This window comes from Electrona antarctica (genome assembly GCF_951216825.1).
Source record: "Electrona antarctica genome assembly, chromosome: 19".
NCBI classification, from domain to species: Eukaryota; Metazoa; Chordata; class Actinopteri; order Myctophiformes; family Myctophidae; genus Electrona; species Electrona antarctica.
Window position 1 is genome coordinate 34142567 of NC_136800.1, and position 12145 is coordinate 34154711.

Consider the following 12145-nt stretch of genomic DNA (forward strand, 5'->3'; position numbering starts at 1 on the left):
TAGGAACCAAAGCAACCCTTGCAGGTCAGATTGAGTTCCCAGAGGTAGAAAACTTATCAAATATGGGTCTGTGGCCTAATCGAGTGGTTCCCAAAGTGGCTACCATGCAGGGAACCATGCAGGGTTCCTTGAGGGCGTTCCAAATGAACCCTTACAGGTCTGTAACTCTGAGAGTGTACAAACAGAACTGAATGGGCACATTCCGTTTGTACACTCTCAGAGTTATGGGGGTCCTTGAAATTAAAACAAGTTTGAGAACCACTGGCCTAATGTATATCAAGCCGGGGGTGAGAATCTCTGCACAGTCATCATGTTCATTCTTCATTATACTGTAGCAGAGCAAGGCTTCTGATCCCGCTGAAGGTCAGTAACTCTCAGAAATGGCGACTGCGTGCACGAGAACAAGTCCCAGCTCCCTGCAACCATGCTGCGTCCATCAGCGCTCTGTGGCATTTAGTTGGCAATTTCTCTCTTTGAGGTTGCAGACCTACCAGAGCAGGGAAAGGGCAGCAAGTGTGTCAAAATTCCACTTTCTACACTGGCTACATCCGTTACGCCAGTGGTACGCCAGTGGTTCTCTCCAACCTTTTAATTTCACGGACACCCATAACTCTCAGAGTTACAGACCTATAAGGGTCCATTTGGAACCCCTCCCTGCACGGACCCCTTAAGCCCAAACCACACCAAAGGGTCACGTTGGGACAAAATGTTTTTTAAGGTAAACCACACCAATGCAACTCATTGAGTTGCATTGGTGTGGTTTACCTTAACAAAACGTGTGTGGTTTGGGCTTTAAACAGCAATGGATGACATAAGAATGACCCGCTGGCTTGAGGGAATCCGGGGATGAATCATTCATGGCTGTGTCCTTTTCCTAATACACTGGATGTGAGCTGAATGATGAAGCAAGCGAAGGGGGATGAATGTGTTGTATTTATCTAAAAGAATGAGTGGACTTCTTTGGTTAGAATACAGCCTATGTCAGGGACAGACACTTGCTTTTTCTTGCTGTTGCTTTTTTATTTGAGACATGCTATACACGGAACACACATACCTGCATTAACTAGTTTAGATAACATGTTTGATATTGAGTGTGACGCTATACTGTACTTTGTAGGCTGAGGTCCCCCAGGGGTCTATCCTTGGCCTACTCCTTTTTCCCTTCTAATTTACACCAAATCTCTTCAATTCAATTCAATTCAATTCAATTCAATTCAATTCAATTCAATTCAATTCAATTCAATTCAATTCAATTCAATTCAATTGTGTCAACAAGTGTCAAATCACAACAAGTTGTCTCAAGACACTTTACAACCAACAAAGATCCACCCAGAGCAAGCAATATTGCGACAATGGTAACGAAAAACTCCCCTTTAGGAAGAAACGTCAGGCAGAACCCGACTCTAGGGTGGGCGGCCATCTGCCTCGACCGTGTCGGGGGAGAGGGGGGGGACCCTAAAGCCCAAACCACACCAAAGGGTCGCATTGGGACAAAATGGTTTTTAAGGTAAACCACACCAATGCAACTCATTGCAAGTTGCATTGGTGTGGTTTACCTTAAAAAACGTTTTGTCTCACTCTCAACGCGACCCTTTGGTGTGGTTTGGGCTTTAAAGTGCAGCCGTCATTTGCAGAGATGACACATTTTGTTTTTTGAGGTGTGTGTGCGTGTGCGTTCGTGTGTGTGACTGTGTGTGCGTGCGTGTGTGCGTTGTGTGCGTGTGCGTGTGTGCGCGCATGCTGGCGGGTGCGGGTATATGAATGCAGTTGTTTTCGTGGGGTAGAGTGCGGGTCAGCGGACAATCTGAGAGACTGTCTGATATGTTGCCAGTTGGGAGGGACTCAAAAACAGCATACTGCATACTGTTGGCGCTGCTTAAAATCCAATTATATTTTTTCATATCCATAGTGTAGTCTGCATAGAATAATCTCTGCAAGTCTCAAGACAATGTTCCTATGTGGTTCGCTTCAATTGTCACCATTTCCCATTATGTGCTAGAAAGCCCATGCATCAGTTCACAGTGAAAATCGAATCTGTTTAGTCAACTTTAGATGGAAATGCGGAGGAAAGTGCAAATAAGCACTAGGGAGGCATGAGACACAAGGCAGACTTGGCATCCATAAGCAGGCTTTCTATCAATCCCTCCATGGCAGGGTGAATCAAATCACATTGTCATACCCATAACAAAGCTCTTTCACTTTCATCCATGGGACTTTCAACCACCGTCCAAATGGCAAGCAATATAGAGTATACTGTATAGCAGCGGTTCCCAATTCCCAAACCTTTTTGGCCATGCACCCCCTGTTACCTCCTGACCTAGCTGACGCACCCCCTGTTACCTCCTGACCTAGCTGACGCACCCCCTGTTACCTCCTGACCTAGCTGACGCACCCCCTGTTACCTCCTGACCTAGCTGACGCACCCCCTGTTACCTCCTGACCTAGCTGACGCACCCCCTGTTACCTCCTGACCTAGCTGACGCACCCCCTGTTACCTCCTGACCTAGCTGACGCACCCCCTGTTACCTCCTGACCTAGCTGACGCACCCCCTGTTACCTCCTGACCTAGCTGACGCACCCCCCACATGGAAATATAAATTGCATACGCTATATAGAGACATATATTTCCTATTTATCTACATATGAACCTGAATATGGCATATATATGCAGCATAGGCTATATTCTGCATATATTTGCCATATATACAGTAGGCATATAATATATTTAAAATAACATAGCACCACCATTAGCCTTTTCATGTCGCGCACCCTCTAGAAGGCGCTCGCGCACCACAAGGGGTGCACGCACCACAGTTTGGGAACCACTGCTGTATAGCAATGGCTGTAGTTTGGTGGAGACCTTGGACTTGTGAGTCCAGAACTGTTACTGTTCAGGAAAGTGAAAACAATTGTGTGTTCCAATGGATTCAATACTCATTATTTAGTCACAAGCTCTGAGCCTATCGTTGATACTTTTCATTGGTTTCAATATTTATAAAACCCATGCTTGCCCATATTTAGAGCATGTCATTATAGGCGAACATAATTGACTTTATTTTTTCCACACATTTTGAAAAATCAATTTACAGAACGCCTATTTTCTGTCTTTTTATGTGACACTGTCACTGACAATAAAATAGGGCATTAATTTATGGAACAAAACAAAACATATACATTTTGACCATTTGTCTTGAATAAACTATCTCCAGAAGTTAGGGAGAGTCTTTGTTCCACAGTTTTTAGTGGCTGTTGAGGGAGGGACATTCAAGGACAGCACATTTACAATTTACAATTTACAATTTAGGCATTTAGCAGACGCTCTTAATCCAGATCGACTTACATTAAGCAAGAACAAAAAAGCATGGGAATACATCACATAAAAAAGCATTTATCATGAAAACATGCGTACCGTAAGCTAAGAACGTAACAGTGGAATATCTATATAATGAAACTATACATATAAACTATACATATATACTATACTATGCTATACATATGTACTATGATGTGCTATGACTACATACAATGCAATTATAGTGCTGTCTACATAACCTGCTATAAGTCTGTATCAAATGATATCTAAGTCTAAGGGGGTAGGGTAAGTGCTATGGGCCATGATGGAGTGGAACAGTTTTTAGTGGCTGTTGAGGGAGGGACATTCAAGGACAGCACATTCACAAACACCTGGGCAGAATGCTAAACAATAGCAAAAGCTTGGGGGGATTTACAACACAATGAACGCACACATGCACGCACACGCATATCCACACACAACACAGACTGATGTTTAAGCATTCACACAGAGAGAGACAGTCTCAGGTGCCTACAGCCTCATCCATGCCCCATTATATAATTAATTGTAATTTCATGGGAGAGGCTTGTTCTGGGTATGTGCACGGAAGTAGCCTCTTGACACGAGCCATAGCATCATGCAACTAGAAAAGTTTGCTTTGCAGAGTGCAAATCTCCTCCAGTCATCAAAACATGCTTGTGGCCCGGGCGGCTGGTGTAGCCGTCTGGACACCTAGGCTACTAGTCCAACCTGTTAAAGGCAGAAAAAGCTGGGGTGATGAATGTTCTTGATGATTTGCTTTACCTTGGCAGGCTTGGCTACACACTGCTAGGTGTATCCCCTGGAGGAAGGGAAACTCACCACCTACTATGCGTTGAGCTATCCAAACCACCCTCTGTAGTTTTTTGTTGCTATTGTAGAATGCCAATTGCCAAGGATGCAGGGGCTCACCCTGAATTAGGCAGTAGAGGCTTTGCTGAGCCTTTTTCAACTTGTGTGTGGTGTGTGGCCCACTTAATAATAAGTTAGTAGTAGGCTACAGAAGTGTAAAGCTGCTGACATGTGCAACATCCAGGAGTGTATCTTATTTTTCAATCTACTGCTTGGAGAGTACGAAGGAGGGTATGAAAAAGGAGACACCAAAACCATGCGTTCTATGGCATAGCAGGCACTTGGAGGCAAACTGGAACCGGAAGTTCGAATTGCTGGACCAAGAAAGTGATGTACAGTATTGTACGTGTACCTTCCTTATTTCCATCTAGGAGGAACCCAAGGAAAGATGCTAACTTCCCCCTTCCGCCTACAAAAGTACGTCATTGACCGTGCTAGTGTAGCACTGAGCCTCACCTCAGATAAACCCCTGTCCCACGTTCATGGCCTCCAGATAATTAAACGGCGTGGGTGCCACGGTTCCTCCTTGGCTCGCTGCGTTTCACTTTTTACTTCCAATCTTCGATCCCCCTCGCTGGTTTCCAGCTCTCTCTCGGAACACTCTCCCTGTGTCGCCTACACATTTTCAGTCCATAAAGAAATAGAGAGACCCGACTATGATAGTGAATCGCTATTTTTAATCACAGTGCTGTGGGCTCATGATGCTCATCTCTACTTTCTGCTCTCATCCTCACATATAATGAGGACAAGTCAGGTGTGAAGCAATCATGCAAATGTACTTTTCACCTTGTCGTAGGGCAACTTCATATCAGTGATTTGTGTAAACAGCACATGGATGAAATGCATATTACAATGCAAACTGTGAAATGTTTATGGACTTGTCCTTGGATTTTTAATTTGCACTTTTTGCAATGTTTCGAGCCAAGCAAAGCACATGCTTGGCTCGAAACGTTATTGCCACTTTTGTTTTGCTAATTAAAAATCCTTTTAACGGGAGCTATACATTTGGTGTGCAGATATTTCCGTTTCTATGTCACTGGATATTTTTGGACCAAGCAGGCATCCGTTCTGGTTTTGGGATATGCATAATTATTTTTACCGTTATATTGGATGTGTCCTTGCCTCAACTTTATTGGTAGTAATAGCTGCAAGCAGCTGTAAGACGGGGTCAAGCCCAAAAAGAAAAAAGCAACCAATATTCACAACTGGAGATTACTTCAGCTTTTTTTGTTATGCTGATTGGCTGAAGAGGTTGTCCGTCTACGCTGTAGTCCCGTAACCAGAGTCCAGACTGGAAATGCGATTTCAAGCGGAGTGGTTACCAAGGCCACGGAATTCTTCGCTTTTTGACGTCCAAAAAGGTGGAACGAGAAATCATAACATTGACTCATTAGGAGATCTAAAGGTCAGAGGTGTTTTGATGAATGACTGTGAGCTTCAGTTCCTGAGGGATTCTCACGGCCCTTTACCATATTGCCGACTTTCGTGAAGAACGATAGCACAGAACGGCCATAACTGTAAAAATGGCGGAATTGTAACGGAAACAATAAGGGGTCTACGCGCTTTGGGCTTGACCCCTAATCATGTGCGAGACCGAGACGAGACCGAGTAAATGAAAATGTGGTCTCAAGACCAGACTCGAGTACTGCAACACTAACCCATTGCCCATTAAATATGGCTTCAAATTAGGCTTTAGTCTAATTTACCCAACTGTGTGAGACAAGCCATGGCTCATGGCTTATGGCTGCCTCTGGGCATTTGCAGAGCTACAGTGTGAGCTCTGGGCTATGGTTTGAATCACACTTTAAAAATTAGGTCTGCTTTCACACTTCACCACCTCTGCAAACAGAATGTACCCATCAGCTATTACCCTGCTGCCCCTGCTGCACAAGCAAAACAACCCACTAAGGGTGATGTCCCCTGCAGCATTCTAGGACATGGAATAATATGACTTGAGCAATCAATACCTGTCGTTCAACGGGTGTGCTTTTCTTCCGAACAAAAGCCGAACACATTTCATGCCATTATCTTTGTTTCAATTGTCCTCTTAATGGCGTAAGCGCCGTAAGCGGCTTTTAATGGCGTAAGCGGCGCCTCTAATCGATTCTCAACCTGGCCAGTGTCTGGCACATAACACAATTAGCCTAAATTGAACTGAAGAAGTCCATACTCTCTGTCAATCTCTTCTGATGAAGAATTCGAGCAGAATACAAAACAATAATATGGGGTTGAAAGTAAACGAAAGTAAATAATACATGCCTTTAACCACATTAACGTGGTTAATAAAGTAAAGTATATTATTTTGTACCAGAAACAAACAAAAAATATCACAAATGTCAAAAATAGGAGATTTAAGGGTCACAATGCTGTACGTTGTGATGCAGTGCCTATTTTTTTGTTATTTTTCATACAACGAAGTACTGTATATTATATACAGTAGGGCTATAAAGTGGTTAAATCAAGTCAAAATAAAAGGATTAGTGGCGCCACCCACTGCTGACTTTCTGACAATGAAGCTAACTACATGGTGTTTGTTGTCCTTACAGAGATAGTGAGGGCGATGACACATTTGATCAACAATGGCATGACTATGTACTGGGGAACATCACGGTGGTCTTCCATGGAGATTATGGTGAGTGGCAGAGAAGAGAATCACCAGAGAATATCAGGTCGAGACCCAAAAGAGAGATTAAATAAAGGGACCCAAACTAGTGAAAATAGCAGATCTACAAGCACACAACAACACGTCGCTTCGTGCCGTGTCGCGAGCTTGTAGATTGGCTATTTTCACTACTTCTTAATTATTGTTATATTTTATTCATGGAATTTCTTAGATTTGTTTGTTTGTTTTCAAATGTATACAGTTATTTTAATATTTATTATTTAAAAGATATTTTTTAATGTAGAAAATGGGATTTTTCGTGACCCATAAAAATTGGTCCCGAATCACTGTTTGGGAAACAGACTATAGCTTGTGACTGCAGCAAGTTGTTGCTTTGCTGGGCTCTGTAACATTTGGCACTGCAACAAGCATTTGCTGCCAAAAATCAGTTGTCTTCAACGACAAACACTGTTGTGTGACTGACAAAGCATAACATTGAGAAGTGCTTATAGCTTGTAGTCTAGAGGTTATTTTATATTTACCATAACATGGCCATCAAAACTTTAAGGTCAAATGTTGCACAAGAATTTCCCCTCAAATTATATTAGCCTGTTTACTACAGGCTAATATCATTTGGGGGGAAATCCTTAGATGTTATTGAACACTGAAGAGAGTATAAATGTAACCATGGGTCCATAAGGGCCGGTTTTACTGTGTAGTTTGAAAAGGTCAACGTCATTTTTTCCCCTTTGCTTTCTCTCATGTTCTCTCTCTCATCCTCCCATCTCCTCTCTCTTCCTCCATACATGTTCAGGAGGCGTACTCTGTGGCCAGGCAGTTCAATCTCATCCCTCCGGTTTGTGAGCAGGCTGAGTATCACTTCTTCCATAGGGACAAGGTTGAGGCACAGCTACCAGAGCTTTATCACAAGATAGGCAAGTGGCATCTGAGAAAGAATAAAAAATAAATAAGAGGAAAATAAATATTTATACATATCCTGCTCATATTGGTTGTTGTCCAATCACAGGTGTGGGTGTGGTGTCTTGGTCACCGTTGGCCAGTGGAATCATCTCTGGGAAGTATGAGAATGGTATTCCGGAAACTTCCAGGGCGTCGATGAAGGTATAAAAACTTTTTTTTTAATAACGTTTTTACTATCAACTTTGTATATATAGATCACTGCCATCTCCAGTGTTTCTCTACTGCTGTTCTGTTTGCTCCAGCATTACGAGTGGTTGAAGGATAAGGTAGTGAGCGAGGATGGCACCAAACAGCAGGCAAAGTTGAAGGACCTGGGGGTCATTGCCGAGAAGCTGGGCTGCACTCTGCCACAGCTAGCCATAGGTAAGAGACATTATACACTCATTATACTCATTATACTCATTATACACTCTAGCCATAGAAGAGACATTATACACCACTAAGCTCCCATGGGCCATTGTATAATGGGAACTATCTGTCTGCATGGCTGAACCGCTGAAGTACTAGCTTTCCGGCCTCGCTCAAATAACGATAAAGTACACCTCAGCCATGTTCAAATGAAATATGCCTCATCACTGCATCTGTATGCCTTTGATTTAAACTAGGAAATAAAACATATCAACCCATTTCCATATACTGACATGCTTGAATAACTTTAATTAAAAAAGGCAGTCACCTTCATTTGTGACCATCACAATGTTATAATTGTAGAGAGTTTTCTTTACTGTTATTGCTAGTTCAGTTATGCTCATGGCAATAATAACAAGAAGGTAATCTTGTGTAATGTTCCTTCAACATCCAATAATTTATTGCCAAAAAAACTACTTTACAGTTGATTGGGAATTTGTGAGTGCTTGGTGATAACAAGAACATAACTACTCAATATATAAAATATTGTCCACATTATAATATGGTACCATCCCATATTATGTACTATATATGATACGCTCTTAAGGGATGGATTGAAATGCCTGTGCTTATGTAGTTCACAATTTACGTAACTGGTGAAGCATTTAAGATACGGTAGGATACGGATAGCAGATTGCTTCAGGGTAAGTGCTATTGTTGATGTGAGATATTACAGATTATTTTACCTGAAGGGGAATAATTGAATGGTTGGCTGGATGAGAGGAAGGAGTCCTTTCAAGTATTAAAAATATTTCCGCTTGATGCGGGTGTGCATGGGATAACTGGAAAAGATTGGGCTTTTCAAGCTGAAGGCCTATGCACTATTCTGTCCAGCAGTTGTTTCTTTCTCAAGGTCATGGGCTGTACAATTGCCATACCATATACTTACTGAGATGGTGACCACAGGTTCTATTTACGGCCCAATGCAACTGTAACATTGCAGCTTTTGACAATCCAAGTTTCCTAAACTGACTTATAAAGAATAGTCTTTGGTGAGCTTTTTTATGGATGGTGATGGTGTTTTCGTTCCAGGTAGGAGGAGATTGTGGTACCCAGGTATTGAAAATGTTCCACTCACTCTATTGCCTCCTGATTATCGATGACCAACGCTAGTAGCTCTCCTTGAATTTCATGGAAGTTCACTACAAGTTCTATTATTATTATTATTATTATTATTATTATTATTATTATTATTATTATTATTATTATTATTATTATTATTATTATTATTATTATTATTATTATTATTATTATTATTATTTTAATGTTCTGTTCCAGGTTCCAGTCAACTAGAGTGGAGACCTCGTTCCTACAGTATAACTTGTCATGACCATGTCAACTCTTTTTTTCACTGACTGGGAACTAGCACAGCACTGGACAGATGCTCACATACTTAGTGCTCAGATACAGTTGTTAAGGCAACAGGTCTGTAATCACGTCTTAAACCACTGTCAGGGGGTTTCTTTATGCACAGGAATTTTAACTGCAATGTTATAGCATACTTGTACTACACTGTTGGAAAGACCAATAAAAGTACCAGTCGAAACAGAAACTAGTTTAACAGCACAACGTTTTAAAGTAACTGAGGACACAAGTTCAGGGACTTCAGCTTAAGAATAAAACATCACATTAGCATTCACATGAAAGATAGCTACCTTCGTTGAACCTTGAAGGATTTTGAGCCAAGCTCAGTCTACCCTCTGCTGAAAATACTGCTACTTATGGCTGTAATGCCTTAAATGCTTTATTTCCTACTCCCAAATTGTAGCCTGGTGCCTGAGGAACGAGGGTGTGAGCTCAGTGCTACTGGGATGCTCTAATGCCAGCCAGCTCACAGAGAACCTAGGAGCCATACAGGTACAAAGGACATTTCATAACTGCACAACACAAGAAAGACATCTAGATTGAGATTAGTATCTCATTCGTTGTTGTTGTATGGCATCTTGTAAGTGTAATTGCATTGCATGTTTCATACACAAAGGCAGTGATTTTCCACCAAATAAACCCAATTTGTCCCTATCCCTATTTTAGGGCAAACATTTGGCAAAAATATTACTAAAAGAAGGGGGCCTACTAAGATTCCCTGTCGGACACAGTTTGCAGGGTTTAAGTGGTTAAAACCATAATATAAGGAATAGAATACAGAAATACAAAATTAGATGGGCAAAATAATGCCGGGGTGTATTTGAGGTTTAACTTTTTCTCTCACACATGAAAATGGATTTATTATACACTACAACATGTGGGACTTTAACCCACACAACAGAGTGGACTCTGTCCTTGGTCAAGTCAAGCTACTACTTTGGGTGTCCTTTCTGCCTACAACACAGGCCACGGCACTCCATTAGAACAGATGCCCAACCAGATGTAGGGGGGTCAGCAGCAGCAGGAGTTAACAGTCACACGCCTGATGGGATGAAAACTTGTGTGCTCTTTCATTTTTTTGTATGCATCACAGGTAATTCCAAAGATGACACCGAGCATTGCCTCAGAAGTGGATCACATATTGGGTAATCGACCGACTCCTCACAATAAGAAGGACCCACACCATTGAGCTGGACCCTTTGAGAACTGTGACCAAGAAGCATATCAAAGTTCAGTCCTCACAGCCATAGCACGTTAAGTCTGTGCCCAACCTTGCTTGTGTGTGCGACGTGCGTATATGACTGAGTGTGTGACTGCATAGTGACCATTTTGCTTGGCTCCTTGTCTGTACGAAGATCAACCAGTACTCATTATTGTAGAATGAGCGCTTTGACAAAACTTGCATGTTACAGCTGTTGTGAATTATCTCCATGCTGTCTAAATGGCAGCCTCTGGTGGACATTTCTCGGCCATATACAGTACATTGATTGGACCCAGTCCAACCACATGTTAAGATCCAGCCAAGCAGAATACCAGTATGCAATTATTTTCTGCTCCAAACAAGTCCTTGGTTTAATCTAAGGCAGCAAAAGCTATATTATCTGTTGTGAATACAATCTCACACAGCCGAGATGGTTGTGCAACTACACACAAAACTGATGGACAGTCGCAAAGACAAGTTCCTGGTTTAAAACAAACATTGTTTTGTAGATCAGGAGGAATTAAGGTTTGTGTACTTAAACATGGAAATCTGTTTTGAGGCCTTTGGATTCAAAGCATCCTATTGGTTGGTGTGCCAGAGAATAGCTTACAGGTGTTGTGAAAAATATTTACTGTAATTGTGCCCTTCCCTTGTTCCCTTGTTCATGTGATAAAGATTTTCAGTATGAACTGAACATGCCCACTCTCTCAATTGTGTTGCTACAATACCAAGAGCTAAACAGAAATGTATTGCTGTATTGACTGACTGTTCTATTTTTTCCTTATTTGATAAGCGGCTGACAGGATAAGCTTATGATTTGTCATTTGCAATGCAAAAAGGCAGTTTTAAAAAAAAAATACTAGCATGTATCAAAACAGTTAATCTGTGCCCGTCAGCTGTATTATCATTTTAACTGCCAGACATTCTGTCAGTGGTGATATTTTTAGATTCATTTAATTTGAATCTGTATCTTTGGAAGAACATTTGTATAGTCAAATGGAGAAGTGAGTAGTAGGCCAGGCCTACCCTGAAGGGTGCGTCTGTGGATTTTAAATACAGAGCCATGAATATAATAAAGATACTGCTTTCTCCAAGCCAATTTGTGTAATATGGCAATGTTACTGAAAAGAAATGAAATGTCTTCAAAATGTATTCTTGGTGTTGTGCATCATATTTGTATATACAAATAAATACCCTACAATTATCCTGTGGTGTTTTCTCATGCAAACAATATTATTTATGTACAGATGTTCTATTCACTGGTGGTCTAAGTTAAATGTGTAGGTCAGCAGACCCAATACAAAGTTATACATTATTAGACTGTTATTGAAAGAAGACGGGTGATCCCGATCCGACTCATCCACTACAAAAAGGTAGCCCAAACAACACGATTCTGACGAATCTC

The 12145-nt window shown here is 41.5% G+C and overlaps 1 protein-coding gene across 2 annotated transcripts in view; it reads left to right on the plus strand.

Annotated features, from left to right (window-relative positions):
• The window catches only part of kcnab1b (potassium voltage-gated channel subfamily A regulatory beta subunit 1b), an 81280-nt gene extending 69336 nt beyond the window's left edge, over window positions 1-11944 (plus strand). For both annotated transcript variants that reach the window (XM_079488982.1, XM_079488981.1), the window contains exons 9-14: window positions 6730-6815; window positions 7600-7720; window positions 7813-7907; window positions 8009-8129; window positions 9943-10031; window positions 10633-11944. In XM_079488982.1, coding sequence (XP_079345108.1) covers window positions 6730-6815; window positions 7600-7720; window positions 7813-7907; window positions 8009-8129; window positions 9943-10031; window positions 10633-10728 — 608 coding nt within the window. In that variant the 3' untranslated portion in view covers window positions 10729-11944. The remainder of the gene's footprint in view (window positions 1-6729; window positions 6816-7599; window positions 7721-7812; window positions 7908-8008; window positions 8130-9942; window positions 10032-10632) is intronic.
• The last annotated feature ends 201 nt before the right edge of the window (window positions 11945-12145 follow it).